Consider the following 22,226-nt stretch of genomic DNA (forward strand, 5'->3'; position numbering starts at 1 on the left):
CCCGTGTCCTTCTCACACCTTGTTTGTTCCTCCCGGTTGGCGGGGCCTGTCCTCCAGGAGCTCCTGGGGAAAGGTGACCGGGGTGGGGTGGGTTTTTTCTGAAGCTTCACACGGCAGAAAATGTCGTTCTTCTACCCTTCCACTCAATATTTAGTTTGGCTTACTGTACCCTTCCAGGCTGGAAATTATTTTCCCTCAGAACTTGGGAGGCTTGTATCAGAGCTCCCGGTATTGCTTCTGTCAGACTCTGATTTCGTCTGATTTTTGGGCCTTTTATTTGTATTCGACCTTATTATTATTGTTTTTTTAACCCACAGACATGTATGAGATATTGTCTCTAGGCCCTGTGTTCTGAAAGGTCACAACGATGAGCCCTATGGTGGCAGGTCTGCTTTACTTACTCGTTGTTCTGGGGACTCAGAGGGGCCTGTCCTTCTGAAAACTCATGGCCTTCATTTCTGGGAGGCTTTCAGGTGTTCTTTGATAATTTCCTCTTCTCGATTTTCTTTTTTTTAAACATTTCTGGAATTCTTACCAACATGATGTTGGGCCCCCAGGAGCAATCTGTTCTCACCTATTTTCTTTATCTTTTTTGTTCCACTTTCTGAGAGATTTTCCCCTCTTTCAACCCTTCTATTGAAGTTTTTGTTTTGTCATATTTTTCTTATTCTTGCACCCTTTCTTGTTCTCAGAATATTCTTTTCTTATAGCACCCTGTTCTTGTTTTATAGATGTAGTGTCTTTATCTCTCTGAAGACAAGGAAGTTTTCTTCTGCCCTTTGTATTGCCTGCTTGGTTTTTTTTTTTTTTTTATGTTTATTTATTTTTGAGAGAGAGACAGAGCATGAGCGGAGGAGGGGCAGAGGGAGAGAGGGAGACACAGAATCTGAAGCAGGCTCCAGGCTCTGAGCTGTCAGCACAGAGCCGGACGCAGGGCTCCAACTCAAAAACTGTAAGATCATGACCTGAGCCGAAGTCAGAGGCGTACCCGACTGAGCCACCCAGGTGCCCCTGTCTGCTTGTTTTAAATGCCTCCAGCTGTTCATTTGTTTTGTTTACTGTGTTCAATCACGTTTGAGGCTGTTTCCCCCAAAGGTCTATAGACCCTTAACTATCTGTTTTTGTTTAAGAAGAAAGCATTAGAAAGCTCATTTATTTTTTTCTAAGTTTATTTATTTTGAGAGGTGGGACGGAAAGAGAGAATCCCAAGCAGGCTCAGAGCTGGCAATCCAGAGCCCAAAGTGGGGCTCGATCCCACCAACGGTGAGATCATAACCTGAGCCGAAACCAAGTCTTGGATGCTTTACCAGCTGAGCCACCCAGGTGTCCCTAAAAAATTCATTAAAAAAAAAAAAAAGAAAACATCATGAGAAGCTCTGGGTGTGGGGGTGGGCTTTTCAACTCATGATGCCATTGGCTGATTGGCAGGAACCTGGTCATTTCATTGGAGGATCCTGTAACTTGAGGCAGTATCTGTGTCTGTTCTCTTTGGCTGGTCAGGCTCCCCAGCCCCTCTCTAATTTCCTGCCTGGAGGTTAAGCCTGATTGTCCAGAGTTCTGGCCCAAGGAGCTAAGGGGACTGAGGGAGCCCCACACTTCAGGATTTAGACTTTCCCTTAGCCCCCTTTTCAGCCAGGAATTGACCACCACCAGCCCTAGGTTTCTCTCCTCTGAGTCCCAAAGTCAGATGTGCATTGAATCACCTAGGGATCTTGTAAAAGGTGATTTCATGTCCAGGTTCTTATCCAGTATTCCTGACGTGGCCCGAGATTCTGCAGTCCTGCCAAGGTCCTCAGAGTTGCCGATGCCGTTGACCCACCAGCCATGTTTTGGGAAGCCAGGGTCTAGGGCAGTGCTGCCCCATACACTGTGTGCACCGGTGGACCCTGCACCCACCAGTAGGGGGCCACAGTGCACATTCAGCACTTGAAATGTGGCTGGTGTGACCAAGGCACTGAACTGTGATTTTATTGAACTTTACTTGGTTTTCATTTAAATTTGGGTGTCCACAGGGGGCTGTCACCTATGGCAGTGCAGGTCTCACCGTACTGTGCAGGACAGAGAGGCCAGTGGCGGGGAGGATGGGGGAGCGGGGCTGGAGCTGAAACTTTCATCTTTCTCTTTTGAGCCCCATTTGGCACTCTGCCTTTTGGTGGCACTCGTTGCCACCTGTTCGTGAGCTTTCCTGAGCTTCTTCAGCTTCTTTTGTCGGTTTCCCCCCGATCTGCAGGTTTGGGCCACCTCGGCCTTTTCCAGCTGCAGAGTCATCAGCTCGTCCAGCTTTCAAACCTGGGTCGGCCTCTCTCCAATGTGGCTTCTTCTCGCCTTTCCCTTCGGCCGTGTGGATACACATTTGATTCCTTTACTGTCCTCCATGGGGGCTTGGGGAGGACGCAGAGATGAATGTTTGTTCTCCCTCCATCTGCTATGTGTAACCAGAAAGGCCCTCTGCAGTTTTGTTTTGTTTTCTAAGATTTTATTTTTTTAAGTGATCTCTACAGCCAACGTGGGGCTCAAACTCACAATCCTGAGATCAAGAGTCACGTGCTCTACCCACAGAGCTAGCCAGGCACCCCCTGTCTGCAGTTTTTGAAAGATAAAAATAGATCCCAGGCTTTGTTTTTCCCGGGATAATGCAGAGCTGAATTTGGCTGTTCCCTGTCGTTTCCTATGGGCCAAGAGATTTGTCACGCTCGGTAGCCTGGAGAAACCACCCGTAAGTCACTGCAGAGCCTGGGAGCCGCTGGACAAAGTCAAAGGCTCTGCCTGGCTGGGGCGAGAGAGCCTGGCTCACCCACTCAGGGTGGTTTCTCTATTCCGTGAAGGGACGGGGGAGCCCATGGAGGGACCAGACAGCTGAAGGCATCCTCACACATCAGAGCAGGGCAGGGAGTGGATTATACAAGACTGAAGGCTTTCGAAGCCCTTGGCAGGGGGGAGATTTGGCAAGGACAGACTGAGAATGGTTGCCAGTTGACTGGGCAAACAAATCATGCAGATGGGACCGAATCCTAGCTGGCAGGGGCTGGGCTGGGGGGTGTCCTTCGGGACAGACGAACTACAGCTGGATGTATTTGAAGCTTAGGTTGGAGGTAGGTGCTGAGGCTTATGGGAAATCGGCTTGCGTGGCGGGAGTTGCCCACCTGAGCCCACATCCGCGCCCGTGTCCCCGCTGACCCAGGGTCCCCAGGACTCTCTCTGCTCGTCTCCAAAGCATTTCTCACATACTCCTTCCCGATGTGTGCTGGTGCCCACCAATCTCTGGCTACGTGACCCACCTCCACATCCCCCACAGCGGCTAGGTACATCTCTTCAGGCACAGGAGGGGAGGCAGGAGTAGACTGAGTACAAACCTTGGGGCCAGAGAGATGAGAGTCTAAGTTCTATGTATTGGGCTGAGTGATGGCCCCCGTGGGATCCACATCCTACCCCCCAAAATGTGGGATCATGTTCCCTTACATGGCAAAGAGGAGTTTAAATTAACAGTTATGAGGGGCGCCAGGGTGGCTCAGCCGGTTAAGCATCGAACTTCGGCTCAGGTCATGATTCATGATTCATCTCATGCTTCAGATTCTGCGTTTCCCTCTCTCTCTGCCCCTCCCCTGCTCGCACTCTGTCTCTTCTGTCAAAAAAGAAAGAAAGAAACATTAAAAAAATTTTTTAGGGGCGCCTGGGTAGCTCAGTCAGTTGAGCGACCGACTTCGGCTCAGGTCACGATTTCACGGTTTGTGAGTTCAAGGTGAGTTCGAGCCCCACGTCAGGCTCTGCGCTGACAGCTCGGAGCCTGGAGCCTGCTTAGGATTCTGTGTCTCCCTCTCTCTCTGCCCCTCCCCCACTCATGCTCTGTCTCTCTCTGTCTCAGAAATAAATAAACGTAAAAAAAATTTTTTTAATAAATAAATAAATAAATAAATAAATAAATTTTTAAGTAAATTAATGGTTATGAGGTGGGGAAATTATCCTGGATTGCCTGGGTGGGGCCGATATAATCAAAAGTCTTTAGAAGAGCAAGGCAGGAGAGCCAGAGAGAAGGAGGCAAGATGATGGAAGCAGAGGTCAGGGACAGAGAGACAGGAAGATGCTACACTGTGAACTTGAGGGAACTCCACCGAGGGTCGAGCTGGAGGGCCAAGGAATGCCAGTGACCTGCCTGAGCTGGAAAAGACTAGGAAACGAGATTCTCCTCTAGAGCCTCCAAAAGGACCACGGCCCTGCCCTCACCTTGTTTTTAGCCCAGTGAGACTGATCTAGACTGCTGATGTCTAGAACTGTCAGAAAATTAATCTGTGTTGTTTTGAGTCACTTCCTTTGTGGTAATTCTTTACAGCAGCCCTAGGAAACGAACACCTAGATCGGCCATATGTTAGCCCTGAGACCGTGGGCTGGTTGCCTAACTTCTCTGAGCCTCAGGTCCCTCGTCTGGAAGACACAGGTAATATACATGAGGAAGTACATGGGAAGTCCTCGGCGTGGGAGTGGGTATACAGCAAGCCCTGGATGAACTGGCAGCTGTTGTGTTTGTGGTCATCGTCACCGTCGTCGTCCCCACTGAGCGTCTGTCCGCAGACGTAAGTACAGACGGGACATTTCCCTTGTTGCCTGGACTTTCTTGGGTCTCAAGGATAGGGAACTGTCAAGACGCGGGCCGATCGCTCGACTCCGGTAGTTCTCGGCCTGGGGCGATCTGCCTCCCAGAAGATGTTTGGAAAGTCTAGAGACATTTTTTTTTTTTTAATGTTTATTTATTTTTGACAGAGAGAGAGAGACAGAGCATGAGTGGGGGAGGGTCAGAGAGAGGGAGACAGAATCCGAAGCAGGCTCCAGGCTCCGAGCTGTCAGCACAGAGCCCGACGCGGGGCTCGAACTCACAAACCTCGAGATCATGACCTGAGCTGAAGTCGGACGCTCAACCGACTGAGCCACCCAGGTGCCCCTAGAGACATTTTTGGCTCTCACACCCCAAGGGTGCTGCTGGCATCTAGTGGGTAGAGGCCGGGGATGCCGGCCAAAGACCCGGGTAGCCCCCGCAACAAAGAGTTGTCGAATGTAAACCGTGCCACGGTGGAGGAGCCCTGCCATCTGCTGAAGGTTCGTTGTGGCTCTTGGGCCCAACTGTTAACGAGTAGAAAGAAGAGTGAGCACAGGGCAGGTGCCCCTCGGAGTGTCCCCAGGAATATTGCTTACCTCCTGCGACGCTTGGCGGCCACGGGCAGCCTCAAGGTGGGAGGTGTGGGTTTGAGACGCAGCTTCTCCACTCGCTCGCTGTAAGACTTCGGGCGAGTCGCTTCACGTCCCTGAGCCTCCGTTTCCTGTCAGCAAAGTGGAGACGAGAAGGCCTGCCTTGTACTGATCAGATGAGAAAACGCGTGGAAGCCCGGTGCCTCGCGCTTTGTCGGTGTCCCCTTAAATGGTCGTTCCCTTCCCTTCCTGACTAGAAGGTCAAGGGGGAATTAATTACTTCCCTCTGACGTATTCATGTAGGGGCATAAACTTTCTAACCTTTTAAACTTCTTCCCCCTTCGGGACAGTGGGACACACGGAGACTTACATGAGGGCTCGGACGTGGTTTGAGGGCTTTTGGGAGCTGGCCCTTGGCTTGGGCCCCACGACCGAGGGGCAAATGGAAGCCACGGGTCACATTCCAGCTCTAGGTCGGTCTCCACCACAACGCCCACAGGTCTCCCTCCTGCTGACTCCTGGCACGGCCCGTGCTGCCCTTCTGGCCCGAGGCAAAAATCCGCCTTGTGACCCCTTTCCTCTGGGATTTCTATTTATAACTTTTCGTACATGGAACTTCCCAGGCTTGTAGGTCTTGGTTGGAAGCTCTTGGGACACCTTTCTTTCCGGTGTGGGCCACAAAAATCAAAAAGGAAGGGGGTTCGAGCCAGAATGTGGCAGGATGGGTAAAAAAGACTTAAAAGATATGGTGGGCTTGAAACCCAGACTTCCAGATCCAAAGGCTACTCACCGCTTTTTCCTTAGGACTTTCGTATGATATTGATCAGACACCCCAGTGATCAGTGCTGGGCGAAGCATGAGGGGGGGTGATCCCCACTAAATACTGATTGGAGGAAAGATTCTTAAAGGAAATAATTCCATTCTCATCCTCTGTGTCTGAGCTCTGGAGACGTGATCCCCATGGTTTTTCTTTGAATCCTCTTAGCGCGATGTACACGGTGGGCCTGGTTGGATGAATGACAGGGGAAATGGACAGACGAACAGGTGGAAGGATGAATGTGTTTATAGTAGAGGGTGGGTGGCCGGGTATATGAGTGGATGAGTGGGTAAAAGATTGGATAAATACACGACATAAGAAATTTGCTTCCTAGTTTCAGGGAACCAACCAGAAGGATTCAGCATGTAATTGTGTATGACCCCAAATTCAGGAGAGCGTTAAGCCAATTCAGACCCCACCTTTGGGAGCTGTGACACACAATGGGACAGAGTCACGCAGATAGGGCAGGCGGGGTCGGGGAGATGATACAAAACCTAACAGGAATGGAGAGTCTAGGTGGTGGCCATTTAGGGTTCAGCTAGACTTGGGTCAACAGAATGTTTGAAGGCTCATTCCTAAGCATCCTGTACGCAATGCTGCTGACAAGTCAGAACGCCTCTGTGTTCTCCTCGGTTTGTTCCCAGTCTCAGCTGCCTTCGAGGAAGGATTCCTGCCTTCCAGCCTGAACTGCACCCACTCTCCTCTCTCTCCTAACATCTCCAGAGTCAATATCTGCAAAGAAGAACGGGCTTTTGGAAAACACTGGTTCTTAAGATAAGCCATGAATGGCTGCAGTGTAATAAATAGAACCACAGATTTGAAAATCCCTTAGTGATCACTAAGGGGGGTCATTTTATAGACAGGAAAAGGACCCAATGATCACTGGGTCATTTTATAGACAGGAAAACCAAGGTCCAGAGAAGGGAGAGGACTTTCCAGAGTCACATGGCCAGTCAGTGGCAATGGAAGCCCTGGTCTCCTGGTTCTCGCCCCAAGTTACGAATCTGTGGCACACGCTTCCCCACCCCATCCGGCAACCCTCATGCTCTACCAGTCCCTTCAGGATTTTGCCTTCCTGGCAGAGGTTTTACTGTTCCTCAGTGGAAATGCAAGAGCAGGTCAAACCCTCCAGAAGTCTAGTGAATCCCTCTTCCGTTCCCCTCCCTGGGACACCATATTCATGGTTCGATTCTCTGACCTCCCTGTTCATACTTCAGTTTGGCCAAATGCAGCAAACACTTGACCAGGGGGAGGACTCGGGGCTCAAGGGCCAAGGAGAGCAGGGAGAACACAGACTGATGTCAGAAGAAAAAAAGAAGGGGGGCCAGGAACTGACATTTACCGCTCACCCACCATCCACCAGGCACCCTGCTGGGTAATTATATCTCACTGATTCTCACAACCTTACAGGATAAAGGGTGTCATCCCTGTCTTACAAATGGAAACACCAAGGCCCACAAAACTGCCTTGGCTTATGGAGCTGGTCAGCGATGAGGCCAAGATCAAAACCCAGACCTACCTGACCCCAAAGCCCTCTCCGGGTCATGAGCTCCTAGACAACGTGCGCTGTTATGACAGGGCACCACAAGTTCTCAAGAGCCACCCAGAAGGAGCTGAGGGCCCACGTCAACAAGATCAAGGTTACCAGGGGGCCAATGCAAAGTCTTGTATTTGAGCTCAAAATGACGTTTGCACAGGAGCGTAGTGGAGACCTGGCTATTGGGCAGCAGCGGATCATAATATCGTCCGCATCGCAACACAGCTGCTCTTGCCTTCTATTTCCAAAGCACTTTGCAGTTTAGAAAGCCTTTCCTCTTACCAACCTCAGGGCTTTGACTGACTGGAAACGAGCATAAGACTAAGTCCGAAAAAAGTTTGGGGTTGTATCAGTAGGGGGGGTGTGTGAACAGTATGCGGTGATTGCCGATAATGAGCTATTTGTTTGCATTAACCCAGGGTAATCTCAGCAGACTTTGTGCACAGCCACTGTGCCAAATATATTACATGTTTTATCTCTGTTGATTCTCACAGCGGACCCCGCGGAGCTTGCAACTCCTGTTTTACAGATCAGAAGACCAAGAGGTAAAGAAAGTCGACCAAGGCCACCTAGCTAGAATTCACACTCAGGTCTGATAAGTATCAAGACAAATGTCATTCTGGACATTTCAGGCCCCCTCTGGAGTTCTGTGTCCCGTTTGGGGTGCTCTGTCTAAGGGAGACATTGACACACAGCGAAATGAGGAAACCATGAAGGAAACTGTCATTATAAAGATTGTTTGAAGGAGCTTAGAATATTTATCCTGGAAAAAAATAACCAGAGAACGTATCACTGCCGTGTCCACGGGCAGAAGGCTCCTTTAAAAACAGATTGGGTTCGCAGGACTTTTACCAACCGTTTTTGGGTGGGGTTAAACGGGGTATACTGTAGCCAACTGCTATCGCCACCTATTGGTGGGAGGCAAAATTGCTGTGCTGATACCGGCTGCTGTCATTGTTCTATCCTTGAAGTTTTGCGTTTCACCGTTCATACGTAGAGGTGCTTTTATTATTATTTTTTTAATTTTTTAAATGTTTATTTATTTTTAAGGGAGAGACAGAGACAGACAGAGAGCGAGCCAAGGTGGGGGGAGAGAGAGAGGGAGACACAGAATCTGAAGCAGGCTCCGAGCCGTCAGCACAGAGCCTGACGTGGGGTTCAAACTCACAAACCGTGAGATCATGACCTGAGCTAAAGTTGGGTGCTGAACTGACTGAGCCACCAGGAACCCCCATAGAGGTGCTTTTAAACCCATCAGGGTGTCATGTGTAAGAGGTAGCACATTTACCTTCGTGGGAAGAGAATTAGGACTGATGGGTGAAAATTACAAGGTGGGATATTTTGGTTTCAACATGAAGGTTAATTTTCTGAAAAAAACATCCCGCAAACTCAAGAGGCTACTTGGGAGTAGTGGGGCTCAAGTCTGTGCAAGAAACCACGTCATGCCGAGTTTTCCATGGTTCAGGAGGTGGGGGGAAATCGATCCCAGTGTTTTGGTGGGTGTAGGACATTCATGGGTGACCTACTCTGAGTTACCATTGGCCAGTTGCATAGCGGTCTGCCAGTGTTGGTCGTGTCTTTGTCATCTTATCCAGGAGGGAGCTTTTAGGCCAGGCCAGAGGGAAAGAGGGTACCACTGAGGCAGAGGAGTAGGGGAAATATTTGGGACCGGTGGGATCTGGCAATGTTTATCTTCCAGATATGGCTCTAACACTTGACCAAGGGCTAGGGAGAGAGGAATGACTCAGAGAGTAAATGGTCCTGACCTTCCGTCACTTCCCAAACCAACCTCCCACACAGGACCGTTTGTAAACAACCCAAGGGGACAACAGTTCCTTGTAGATTCTGTAAATGTGATTAAGGTTCTGCTGAAGACAGAGGTTCAGAGTGTGCCCAAGGGCAGGGGCCAGGAGATAGGACCAGTCAGGGGTCTGGGGTCTGGGGCAAGGGCTGAGCTGCAGCCTGTGTGAGTTTTCTCATCAAAGCGTTACGCTGATTTAGGCCCTGGGTATTGGGCCATTTGTGTCCTGTGCGTTCCCTTGGAGGCAGTCCAGTGCGGGTTTATGGAGAAGGGGGTGCAGAATAGGACAGCCCCTGGCTTGACTCTGAGCCTAGCTACATATTAGCCTTGTGGGTTTAGGTTAATTGCTTCTCTACTGTGAGTGTCAGTTTCTTCATCTGTAGAAAGGGCAGTAATTGCGCCCTCCTTACCTGATAGGTATGGGGACTGAATGAGACCTCCCTTCATAAGGCACTGAGCACCATGCCTGGCACACGATTTATTATTATTATTGTTATTATTATTATTAAATTAACCTCTGTCTGTGAAAACCATTCTCCCCCTCCCTGCACCCTCTTTGCTTTTCTATGGCCGTGAACCTGGTCACAGACACATTTGACACTGAAATCCCCCTGCTGGACCTCACTTGGTTAACAAGAATCACTGGGTCCCACACATGAAAACACCCACATCCTTGGCCATCAGTGTTCCACCACCCTCCCTCCCACCTTCTCTGATGTGGCAGGAACAGAGATGTCATTCAGAGCCTCCGGTCCGGACATAAGGCAAGAAATGCCCTGAGATTACTCACTGTTCCCTCAGAAGGAAGAGTAGCCGGCCCATCCGTAAGGAGGTCTGCACCCAGCACTGGGCACCCCCGAGGTCACCTTGAAGGGCCTGCAGAGGAATCTGTGTCCTGGTGGCCTTAGGCAGCTGCACTACTGGTCAGTGTGTGTGTGTGTGTGTGTGTGTGTGTGTGTGTGTGTACATGTGCACGTGTGCATATTTCTGTAGTTACCTGTCATGACCCCCTCTAGATGCCCAGGTGCCAAGAGCAGGTTGATGCCGTGGGAATTGCACAGGCTTTGAAGTTTGCAGGGCCAGGTGCAAATGCCAGGTCTGTATCTTCCAGGCTGTATAAGCAGGGAGAGAGAGCTTGATATCCCCAAGCCTTGGGGCCCTCATTTGATCAAGGCAAGAGGAAAACCTGTTTTGCAATGCATTTGCTAATTGAATCAAGGCATGGATTAAAAAACAAACAAACAAAAACCTGGCAAAAGGTCTTGGCACATAGCAGGCACTTGGATAATGGCTTCTGTCATTTTTGTGCATGTTGTTTCAATGGCAGATGTGTCCACAGGCAGGGGTTAGCTTGTCCAGGGATTACGCCATGTCTCTGTCACTAAGCGATCCTTGATCTGTGGCCACCTATTTGCTTCTCTTCTGTTTTTAAAAGGAATTCGAAGAAAGGATTATTGGTGAATCTTCTCAGCTTGATATTGGTAGGGATAGAAGCAGAAGGTTTAGGCAAAGCATAATAAAACTCTTTCCGATGGGACGGGGAGTGGGGGAGGCGGGGGCAGGTGCCTCTCACTGGGAGTGGGAGTGGGGGGGCAGGGGGTGGGGGAAGACTTTCATCCCATGTTCCCCTACGGGTCCCTGTGTATTTTTGGAAAAAGAATTTTTTCTTGCTTTGACCTCCAGATCCACCTGTTTCTCATTGAGTTCGGCAAATGTTTGCTAATACCCACTACAATCCTGAGAGCTACCATTTATTGAGCACTGAAAGCACTTTCCGTACTTAACCTCGAACCCTCAGCTCCCTTGGGAAAAGCTACCTCGTTTTACAAATGTGCAGCAAACCAAGCTGGGAGAAGTCCAGTCACTCGCTCCAGAACTTCTAACTGGCAGCGGTGAGAAGAGCCAGGCGCTCTATCTGGGAGAGGTAGAAGGATATGAAAAAGACCCCGAGTAGCCTCTACCTTCAGGGCCCCGACAGTGAACACGGAAGGTTAACCAGCAGACACAGCGACTGAGACACATGCCGTGGTGGCTTCTTGGCAGGGCGCTGCCGTGGGGGCAGAGGACAGATGGCTGATTCCGGCTGGGGGACGGGGAGTCCGCCTAGGGGTGGCTGGGCTCAATCTTGAAGGATGTGTTCATTTTGTAGGGGGAGCAGGCAGTGGAACATGGCCCGCGGGCCTGTTTCAGACAGTCAGGAGACAGGAAGCCCAGCCAGGAAGAAAGGTTGGCCCTTGCGGGAAGGTCAGGCAGAGCCCTGCAGGGCTCCTCGGGAGAGCCCGAGCTGCGTGGGTCCTAAGGCCCTAGGGTCTTTGGTAGGAAGAGACAGACAAGAACTGGGGGTTTTAGGCAGGGCCCCATGGCTTAAAGGAGGGCAGAGAAAGTGAAGGCAGAGGGGGTCTTTCTGAGTCTGAGGCCCCCACGGGGCGGGGCAAGCCACAGCCTCCAGAGCCCCAGCCTGGGTGCAGTGACCTGTCCCCCCCCCCCCCCCCCGCCAAATGGAGGGACACTGACCCTTTTCCATCAGGAGCTGGGGGCCTGGGGAGCTGCTCTCAGGAGAGGCCCACTGGGGGGACCTGGGGAGGCCAAAGCCTGGGGCAGCCAGTCCGCCGACCGCAAAGACCAGGAACGACGGGGGAGGATGGAGCGGTCCGTTGTCACAGAGGTTGGGCAGAGCTTGGTATGAGGAGGCAAGAGGCTAGGAAGAGGGCATGGAAACAGCCAGGGAAGGGTTTGTCCTGCCAGATACGCAAGTGTGGGCGCTGAGAGACAATTGTGTTTGAGCCCAAGAATGCCGTGATCAAACCTACGGCCTCTCTCACTAGACTGTGAGCTTCTGGAGGCAGGGAGTCTGTCTCGTGTCTCGTAGTGTTGTTCCCAGCGCCTAGCACAGCGTCGGTCACTGAGTAGGGGTTCGATTCCGGAGGGATCTGGCGGGAGGGTCCGGACGCTTGTTTCTGGGGGGTGTGAGGTACTAGCCGCGTACCTCCTGGCTCACTCCTCAAGTGTAAGACCACGGGGGTGTGAGTTTGGATTCCTGCCGCTTTCGGGGCGAGGGGATAAGACCGTGCACTCGGCGAGTATGTTTGAGCCCAAGCTCCACGTCTTCCTCGCTGTGGGACTTTCGTCGAGTCACTCAACCGCCCTGAGCCTCAGTTTGCTCAGCAGCAAAATGCGATGATGCTTGAGAAGATTAATGAGTGAGCTGATAGAGCGTGTGAAGGTGCCTGTGACAGAGCCCGGTGGTCGCTCAACACGCATCATCTGTCCTCCTGCCGAGGGCTTTGTGCCACCCGGCCTTCGTCCTCTCTCCTCTCCTCCCAAACCGGGCCCGTCCCTCAAGGCCCATTCCAATTTAGCTTTTCCTCGAAATCGTCGGTCACGACCCAATGATGGCTCATGTCACTGGCTGTTTAACAATAGTAGTCAAGGTTTCCCTCTGCTTATTTACTTGTTTATGTTCGCCTCCTTAGATTGGAAAACTTCCGAAAACAGGAACATCATTTCGAGCGTTGTAGGGGGTTTCTGACAGTCCCACCGGCATGGGAGGCGGGCGCCCTGGGTTACGTTCTAACTTGGGGCTCCATGAAGCTTTGGGGGCTTCACTTTCATCCGGAAGATGGCAATAATAGCCTCCCTCACAGAGTTTCTAGAAGACCAATTTAGACGTTCTGTGTGAAACCCAGGAGACATTTAATAAATATTGTTGAATTAATTTAAACTGCTTCGAAACATAAAGTTCTTCACAAATGTCAGGCATTAGTTTTAATTCTCCCTAGGAGATAGCGAAAGGCCTTTTATTTACTTGCTGCGAGGAGAAACCGCGTGCTTGAATATTCTCCCGTCATCCAGGTGAAGAACGAAACAGGCGTTGTACAGGGATTATAAAGCTCACTCTGGTGTTAAACAAAATGTCATCTTTGTTCTTACCAGGATCGAGATGACCACGGCCACCCCGTTGGGGGGGACTACCTTCTTCTCACTGAACGTGACCACCAGAGAACAGGACTTTCTGTACAAGAGTAAGGTCAACTTGGCTTGGCGACCGGGGGAGGGAATGGCGGGAAGAGGACCAGGGGCAGCTCATGGTGTAGAGGTCAAGAGCATGGGCTCTGGAGATGGGACTGCCTGGGTCTCAGTCTCCGTTCGACCAGATGCCCGACATGACCACTGCGTGACCCCGAGCACATGACCTTACCGCTTTGTGTCTGAGTTTTTGTCAGTAAGATGGGGATATCACGGAAGCTACCGCATGAGGTAGACGGGAAGACGAAACAATATAATCCATGTCAAGAGCTTGGAATAGTCTCGAGGCACACAAAGTACCTGATGAGTATTATCATTATCATTACTGTCATTACTGTTATTATCATCAGGGAGTTTGGGGGTCTAGAGGGCAATGGACATTTGACTCTCACGTGAGATGTCTTTAAATGAGTCACCTTAAAATGTAACTACTTTCATCCCACTTTTGTAAGGCGAAAACATCCCATCAATTCACAAAGGAGTAAATGAGTAAAGCTGGGAGTAGTCTGGGGAGACACCTGCCAGGAACGAGAGGTCCCCAGAAAGAAAAACTTGATGACCGCTCTTCAGAAAACCACTGAATTGTATTAGGGGAAGTTGGGCCCATTTCTGTCGATGTCTCTGCACATGGAACGGGCCTCCCAACACTGAAGTGTTTCCCCGGTAAGAACAGCTCCAGACCATGGTAGTGGCAGGATGTGTCTCTTCCATGGAGACCCAGAAAACATCACTCTCGGGACACGGTCCCACATTAGCCTGCTTCATGCCAGGTGGGGGGACCTTCAGAAACCTGCTGAAGTATTTCACAACAGTTCTCAAGGGAAATGTAGGGGAGCTAGAATTTTCGTCAGCAAGATGGGAATAATTCTGCTTTCATTTAACTAAAAGTGATGACTCTCAGCTAGGCAATTTTGCCCCCTAGATAAAATTGCCAGATTTAGAAAATAAAATACAGGACACCCAGTTAAATTTGAATTTAAGATACCCAATATTTGTTGAGTATAAGGATGTGCCAAGCAATATTTGGGACACGCCAAAAAAATAATTCATGATTTGTCAGAAATTCTCATTTAAATAGGTATTCCATACTTCATCTGGCCACTCGACTACCAGGGGACATTTGACGATGTTTGGACACTTGCCTGTCACAGCTGGTGGGGAGGGAGAAGTGTCATTGACATCTAGTGAGGGCAGAGATGGTGCTAAATATCCTACCATGCACAGGACAGTCCCCACAACAAAGGATTATCCAGACAAGGTTGAAAAACCATGAACTAAAAGTATTATCGCTGGGCTCCACAGGAAGGAAAAAAAACCAAGCTATTCTATGATGGATCCCCCACCCTACCCCCTCTTTCTTTCCTTCCAGTCTTACTTCCTGTCAATATTTGCACGTAGTTTTGTTTTTGTTTTTGTTTGGTAAACCTTTTATAAGAGCATTGCATACCTTCCCCAAAAATGCATGAATCCTAAGTGCACAGCTGGATGAATTTTCACAAAGTGAACACGCTTGTGTAGCCAGCCCCCAGATCAAGAAACGAACCACCACCAGTTTCCCAGAAGTCCCAGCACCCCTTGCCACACGATCCCCACCTGCTCAAGGGAATCTGCTGTTCTGACCTCTCACAGCAGTCCTATATCCGGAATATAAATAGTATTGTAACTAACATCGTCATTCATCTAGCTTTTTCTGTATTTAGGATTATCCCCTAAGATAAACTCCCCAGAATCAAATAGATTGGCCTAAAGTATGACTCCCCCTTTGTGGGTTTTTTTTTTTTTTTTTGTATTTTCAATATCAATTCTGACAAGCATGTTGATCTTGAACATGGACTTAGAGGTGGACATTGGGCGTGGGCATTGATATTGAAATTAGAATCTGAGATATTAAGCTACAAGGACATTCACCATAGCCTTGTTTTTAATAGGGTAAAATTGAAAACAACATAAACATGCTTAATAGAGAATTGGTAAACGAGTCCAAACAATGGAGTGCTACATAACCATCAAAAGTCATGGAAAAAATGCAACTGCATGGAAAGATGATTAGGATAGTGTTGTAAAACTGTGTATGGAACATTGTTCCATTTTTATCAAGTGCACATTTTCCCACTTTTATGACTACTTCCTTGAGGTGGATTTTCAGACATAGGATTAATACCTTTATTCAAAAAAGACCAGGTAGATAGGTATTTAATATGCATACATGCATATACATGATCACACTGGAGAACGTCCATATGTGTAGATGATCAACAGTTCCTGGGGCGAAGAGTTCTTTATCCTCCCCCACCCTTTTTTTTGCTTGTATTTATATTTTCAAAATATAACTACAAAAATCACATATTACTTTTGTGCCATCAAGAAGAGGGACAGGCGCTTTGCTTGCCTGTTGACACAGGAAGCTTGATGCTATGTTAGGACTGATAACAACAGGATGGCCTGAGACAGAATTTTGGCAGGTGATGTGCTGAGGACCCTGCCCTCAAGCCCCATTGGGGGTAGGGGTACTCTGCCCCTGTAGATATGCATGTCTCTGTCCTGGGGTCAGCAGTCAGGGTCCCAGGACATCACATTCTCTGCCCCCCTTGATCCAATGAGGATGCAGGATGCCCTGTGTAAGCCCCCCTGCCAGTCTCTGAACACTTCTCTTTATTTCAGTTCACATGTTTGCCATTTCCACCCCTCTCCTCGTAGGTTCCGGAGCCATCGTTGCTGCCATTGTCGTGGTTGTCATTATCATCTTCACCGTGATTCTGATCCTGCTGAAGATGTACAACAGGTACGGGACGCCCTGGGCTCTAGATGGTCTTGTCCCATTGGTGATGTCAGAATGAATGGGAACTGACACTGTGAGTGCCAGTCGCGTGCCCAGCGGTATCCCTAAGTCCGTCGTCAAGCGCTCTAACCCTTTGGGTGTCCTTTTTTGACATCTGTTCCGCTGTAGGAACCTCATGGTAATATTTTTGCATCTGGAGAAATATTTTTTACATATAATAATCAAAATGACAATGATAATGGCCTTGAGCACTGTGGGAAGCCCTCGTATGTAACTTACAGTAATAGAGGAATATTTCAATCCTTTTCTCTCAGGGAGCCTTCTGCTAGGTTGTGTTGAGCAGACTATGTAAGTAGTTGAGGTTTCAAATACTGGAATGCCTGTACCCCCAGCTCCACTTTCTGGGACCAAATAAGACAAAATATAATTTGATTTCATAAAGAATAAATGTTGGGGCGCCCGGGTGACTCCGTCGGTTACGCATCCAACTTCAGCTCAGGTCATGATCTCACGGTTCATGGGTTCAAGCCCCGCGTCGGGCTCTGTGCTGACAGCTCAGAGCCTGGAGTCTGCTTCAGATTCTCTGTCTCCCTCTCTCTCTGCCCCTCCCCTGCTCAGGCTCTGTCATTCTCTCTCTTAAGAACAAACAAACATTAAAAAAATGTTTTTAAATAAAGAATAAATGTTGTGTTATCACCTTATGTGTTAGCACCTCTAAGTCGCAACTTTGCTAGAAGGTATTCTTTCCAGGCAAGAAATTAAAATAAAGAGACTATAAACACAACCACATCATAGCAGACTTGGAAGCCGTTAAAAAAAAAAGATATCATAGAAGAGTTTTATTGATGAGGATAACCATATACAGTATATCGTCAGTTTACAAAAATAATGTATACGTTATGACTATACATGTGGATTACTCCCACACACTCAAGAAACATTCAAACGATACACAGCAAAGTATTGACAACCAGTGTGTCTGCACAATGGGATTGCTATTTGGTTCGTTGGTTGGTTTTTGCAGAGGTGCATATATTTATTTATTTTCGAGGAGGTGTAAACATGCATTGTTTTTATTTATTTATTTTTAAATGTTTACTTATTTTTGAAGGAAAGAGAGAGCGTGAGCAGGGGAGGGGCAGAGAGAGAGGGAGACACAGAATCCGAAGCAGGCTTCAGGCTCTGAGCTATCAGCGCAGAGCCTGATGTGGGGTTTGAACCCACAAACCGCGAGATCATGACCTGAGCTGAAGTCAGTCGCTTAACCGACTGAGCCACCCAGGTGCCCCAAGATGCATTGTTTTTATAATAATGTTAATGTTATTTATAAAACATGTATTATATGTTTTATATTATATATTATGTATATATTTTGTATAATATATATCTCATATATATTATATAACATATATTGATCTCTTAATATGTGCCAGGCATGATTCCAAGCTCCTTGTATGTATTAACTCATTTAATCCCCCACAACAACCCCACAAGGGGGTAATTTTATACCCCCCAATTTTGTAGGTGTGAAACAGGCACCAGGAAATGAGCTAACTACTCAGCCCTCCGTGACAGAGTTGGGATTCAAAGCCAGTACATGTGGTTTCAAAGAAAATGCTCCCACCATTACATGTAATAATAACCTTAAAGAGTTATTATTAATATTTGGGGGGGTGGGTATTGCAATTTGGATCCATCCCAGACCAGGAAGTGGTATCAAACCACAATGTCTGCCCTTCATTCCTGTCCATCATTGCTGGCGCTCTGAGTCTGTTTTCTGGAGTGTGATTTGGATGGAGACTCTACTCACCAGTTTACAGTGATGCCTGGGCTGAAATGGAGAGACCAGGGTTCAGTCTTTGGTCTCTTAAAGGCAGCCAAGGCATTTAACCTCTGTGTGCCTCAATTTTGTCATCTTTATTTTTTAAAGTTTATTTATTTATTCTGAGAGAGAGCGGGGGGGAAGAGAGAGAGAGAGAGAGAGAGAGAGAGAGAACACACAAGCAGCAGGGGAGGGGAAGAAAGAGGGAGAGAAAAAGAATCCCAAGCAGGCTCCGCACTTTCATCAAGGATCCTGATGCGGGGCTCCATCTCATGAACTGTGAGATCATGACCTGAGCCGAAATCAGGAGTCTGGTGCTTGTCCGACTGAGCCATCCAGGCGCCCTGATTATGTCATCTTTAAAGTGGAAGGCTCTCCAAGTGTGATAACTGAGTGATGATTACATCGAGAATGCCATTGTTTTGAGGAATATTTAGGGGTGAAGTGGCACGACCTTTGCAACTAACTCAAATGGTTCATGATTTAAAAAAAACAACCGTGCGCGCGTGTGTGTGTGTGTGTGTGTGTGTGTGTGTGTGTGTGTGTGTGTGTGAATGGAGAGAGGGGGGCAGGAGAGAGAGAAGGCAAATGTGGCAAACTGCTAGCCATCAGAAAATTGTTCCATGAAGGATATTCAGATACTAATTGTACTGTTTGTGCAACTTTTCTGAGCATTTGAAATTAAAAAAAAAAGAATTATGTTAGGTCAACAAGATGAAATTTTATGCAGACATTAGAATTAATGATTGTTGCCAGTCACTGCATTTTCTGGCATATAAAATGAAAGACTGGATATACGTTTTGAGTCCATTCTCTTTTCAACTACGTAAAAAGTTCTTAAATATTTCTAGCAATAAACTTAGGAAGCACAATGAAACTGCAAAATGTAACTCGCTACGACTTTGGACAGAAAAAAACCCATAACGTCTTCATTTCGTCTCTAAGAATAGTCACCTATCTGACACCATTCGTTAACAGGGGAAAAAAATACAATTAAATATCTAATCTAGGTTACACAAAAAATGGAAGGGTCAGACGAGCTGAAGTCTAAGGTCCCTCCCACTTGCAAAATTCTGTAGTTGGCCATCAAGCTATGTGATTTAACGATGACCCACGTTAATCCCGTCAGAGCCAAAATCATTGAGTCCATGGGGCAGAAGACTCCAACATGCATGCGTATCTCGTTCCAGGAAAATGAGGACAAGGCGGGAACTGGAACCCAAGGGGCCCAGGCCATCCTCCCCTTCTGCCTTGGGCCCAAACAGCAACAGCAGCCAACACCCTGCAACTGTGACCTTCAGCCCTGTTGACGTCCACATGGAGACTCGGTGACCCCCACCCTGGTGCTATCTTGGCCACCATCCAAAGAGCCTTCTCCCGTCAAGACCCAGAAGCACATTTCTCCTCTGGCAGCTTCATTATGAGTTCCTTCTGGTCGACAGGGGCGTCTCTTATACCCTGTCCCGCCCCGCACCACCCTGGCTATGTCCATATCCCTATTGCCCCCCCTTACAAAAAGCTATGGAACATTCTTTTGCGATCTGATGAGGTAGACCCAGGTTGGGAATCCACTGAAATGGATGTGGCTGTCTTCCCCAAACACAGTTGCTAGACAGACAGACAGACAGACGGATAGCCCAGGAGTCTTCTGGTCAGGAGGCAGGGGTTAGGGCATGCCCCCGAGTGTACAACAGGGTCTGCCACTGGGGTCAGATCAGAATGAGTGCCATCTATATCCACGGCTTTGCAGAGCAAAGTATTCAGTCCCATTAATCAGGCACAGGGGAACTAACTTGGGCTAACTAACCAGAAAACCAGCTTGTTAATTTATAACTTGTTCCAGTACTGGATGACCGCTAGCTAGCTCATGACAACCGGTCGGCACGTTTCACCCTCTTTAAGAAACGCTATGGGAGAAACTAAATTCTTCTTGAAAGGTTTCTACTTCATTTGTAAAGAGTCCGAGAGGGACTAGGGTGAACTCCAGGAATGATGGCCTCTAGGGCAAAAGCTTATTGCTGTGTCGCTGGGCCTTGAATGAGTCTGGGGCTAGTCAGAGCCCCTCTTCTCCCTTTGGGGCTGCGTTTAGCCTGACTCAGCCTCATTTCCTGGCTCTCCTCTATCTGGATTCCCAGCAGTCCTCTCTGTCCGGGTAAACCTTCCTTCCAAGGAGCAGTATTAGAGACTGATAAGATTACAGCCCCGTGTATGTTACCTGCGCCCTTCCCGGTCACCTTGCAGAGATTCAGGGCACGTTCTCAGCACCACATTCGCACACCGTGTCTCTGCACAGAGCTGATCTTTTCGACTCTTTAGCCTGGAGAACAATCTGTTGAGAGGGGAAAGCATTTTTGAGATTAAGAAGACTTGTCTCCCAAGACCTGCCCCCTGGTCGTGTGGCCTTGGAAGAGTGACTTGAGCGCTCCATAGTCGGTTTGCTAACCCCAAAGTGGGAATGATGACATCTGCCCCCCCGGGGTTACTATAATCAGCCACGGACATAGTGAAGCACCTGGGGTAGTGCACAGCACCCAACAGATGCTTAATAAATGACAGCCAGCATTGTTTATTGCAGTCAGAATATGTCTTAAAATCGATGGGTCCGTTAACGTAGTTGTACTTTTTCTCTCTCAAAAAGCTGGTTTTTAACCAGTTGTGCATCTTACCGTTGAAGGCATCTTGGAAGCAAGGTAATAAATCCTTATCCTGTTCTAGAAAGTAACACACGCTGCCCTTTAACCTCACATTCTAGAAGTGTCTCCCTCTTGGAGTCAGAAATCTCCTTTGAGGGGAAATCGAGGGTCAGGAAGGTAAGAAGACTGACCCAGGGTCACAGAGTCCTGCCATCCCACGATAAAAATGCTCGCTTGAATATGTCTGGAAAAATGCTTGCAAATTCTTCCTCCCCAGACAACATTTGTCCCTACTGTGTTTAAATATCCATCAAGTACCAGGTCCTTGGCAAGATGCTTTCACATAAATTGTCCCATAGGATTTATTTTTCCTAATAATCCTGGGAGGTATTATTTTTTTCTGTTTGCAGCTGAGAATTGCAAACTCAAGGAGAAAGGTACTTGCCCAAAGTTCCACAGCTATTAAGTTGCAAAGACAGGGCTCAAACTCACGTCTCTTCGACTCCGAAGTCCCTCTCTCTCTGTTGTACCAAATTATTCCCTAACCTCCTGGCTCAAAACACAAGAGTGTGAGCCAAACAAAAGGAGGACAGGGGTCCATGTGTCTGAGCCGAAGTCAGGAATCTAGCTTCCAAACTAACAGCGGGGACAAAGCCATTCTGGTAGCCTCCTTTGGGCTTCCATGATTGGAGCCAAAGGACCCCTTTCTAAGCCCATGGAAGCCCTAAAGATTCTCATCTCATTTCCCCTAACATTTTCCCCAAGGAGCAAGGGGTAGAATGGCATCCAACCAGGGCAAAGCCATTTCCTTAAGGGCTCAAACCCCAAATAGATATGTTTCCCAGAGATATTCTGCTTTAAAAAAAAAAAAAAAAGACGTTGGGAATGTTCCAGCCCTAAAACCAAACTCTTCTGCCCATAGTGAAATCTAGTAATTCCGACCAGAGGAATTATCCTCTGGTCTATGTTGTTCTGCTAAATGAAAGCTTGGAAGTGAAGGAGGGGGGAGAGGGAAAGAGGAAGGCCAAGAAAAGGGTTTTAGTGTTTTGTTTTTAACTAATGGAGATAACTCAGTAATCCTTTATGGGCCCCTGTGTGGAAGTTGAGGTGCCACTAAACACATTAAGTCATGGTCCCCGTTCTCAAAGAGTCTGCAGCCGGTCTCCCGAGACAGGGATCTTGCAACACCGCAGAGTTATTTCATTTCTGACAGGTGCATTTCCTAACAGCGCAGATGCTGCCTTATTGGGCCACTGAGTCAATAAAAGATACTAAACATCTAAAGAAAAATGTCTAAAAATAAAGAGGTTCAAACCAAACATTCCTTGAGTTGACTTCGATTTCATTTAGAGTTAACAAATACCTTTCCTAGGAACTCCCTTTCCCTGACACTGTAAATAGGGTTCTGCAGGGAAGCCTGAGCTACTGTGCCGTCGCTCCTAAAGGCCGATGGAAAGGGTGGGCTGCCAGGCCTTCCGTGAGTTAGGAAACTCGTTAATTTGATTAACTATTAGAAAAGGAATCTCATTTGAAAGCCTGCTGTTAAACACGAGACGAACTAAGATGTCAAAGTTTGGGGACCGCTGAGAGAGAAGTAGACATATTAGAATGCAATCTAAGTCCTATCTAATAA

At 48.1% G+C, this 22,226-nt stretch overlaps 1 protein-coding gene across 5 annotated transcripts; it reads left to right on the forward strand.

The window, feature by feature from the left end:
* Positions 1 to 4,286: 4,286 nt before the first annotated feature.
* On the forward strand, positions 4,287 to 21,912 carry LOC102959487 (non-compact myelin associated protein). 5 transcript variants are annotated; one of them, XM_015538167.2, is made up of 4 exons: positions 4,287 to 4,568; positions 13,267 to 13,355; positions 16,057 to 16,141; positions 19,151 to 21,912. In XM_015538167.2, the coding sequence occupies exons 1-4, from the start codon at positions 4,498 to 4,500 to the stop codon at positions 19,290 to 19,292; spliced, it is 387 nt and encodes a 128-aa protein (XP_015393653.2). In that variant the 5' UTR covers positions 4,287 to 4,497; the 3' UTR covers positions 19,293 to 21,912. The 5 variants fall into 5 exon arrangements, with proteins under 5 accessions (XP_015393653.2, XP_042850771.1, XP_042850773.1 ...); XM_042994837.1 differs by having other exon boundaries at positions 4,287 to 4,432; XM_042994839.1 differs by lacking the exon at positions 4,287 to 4,568 and adding an exon at positions 8,056 to 8,077.
* The last annotated feature ends 314 nt before the right edge of the window (positions 21,913 to 22,226 follow it).

The sequence above is a fragment of the Panthera tigris genome, chromosome C1, assembly GCF_018350195.1.
Source record: "Panthera tigris isolate Pti1 chromosome C1, P.tigris_Pti1_mat1.1, whole genome shotgun sequence".
In the NCBI taxonomy this organism is placed as follows: domain Eukaryota; kingdom Metazoa; phylum Chordata; class Mammalia; order Carnivora; family Felidae; genus Panthera; species Panthera tigris.

What these genes read in the sequence shown, in the direction of transcription:
- LOC102959487 (XM_015538167.2), top strand. Translation starts at nt 4,498, where the DNA reads ATGAACTGGCAGCTGTTGTGTTTGTGGTCATCGTCACCGTCGTCGTCC. An exon ending in ACAGGACTTTCTGTACAAGA is followed by an intron (nt 13,356 to 16,056) that starts GTAAGGTCAACT and finishes CTCTCCTCGTAG; the next exon opens with GTTCCGGAGCCATCGTTGCT. An exon ending in CTGCTGAAGATGTACAACAG is followed by an intron (nt 16,142 to 19,150) that starts GTACGGGACGCC and finishes ATCTCGTTCCAG; the next exon opens with GAAAATGAGGACAAGGCGGG.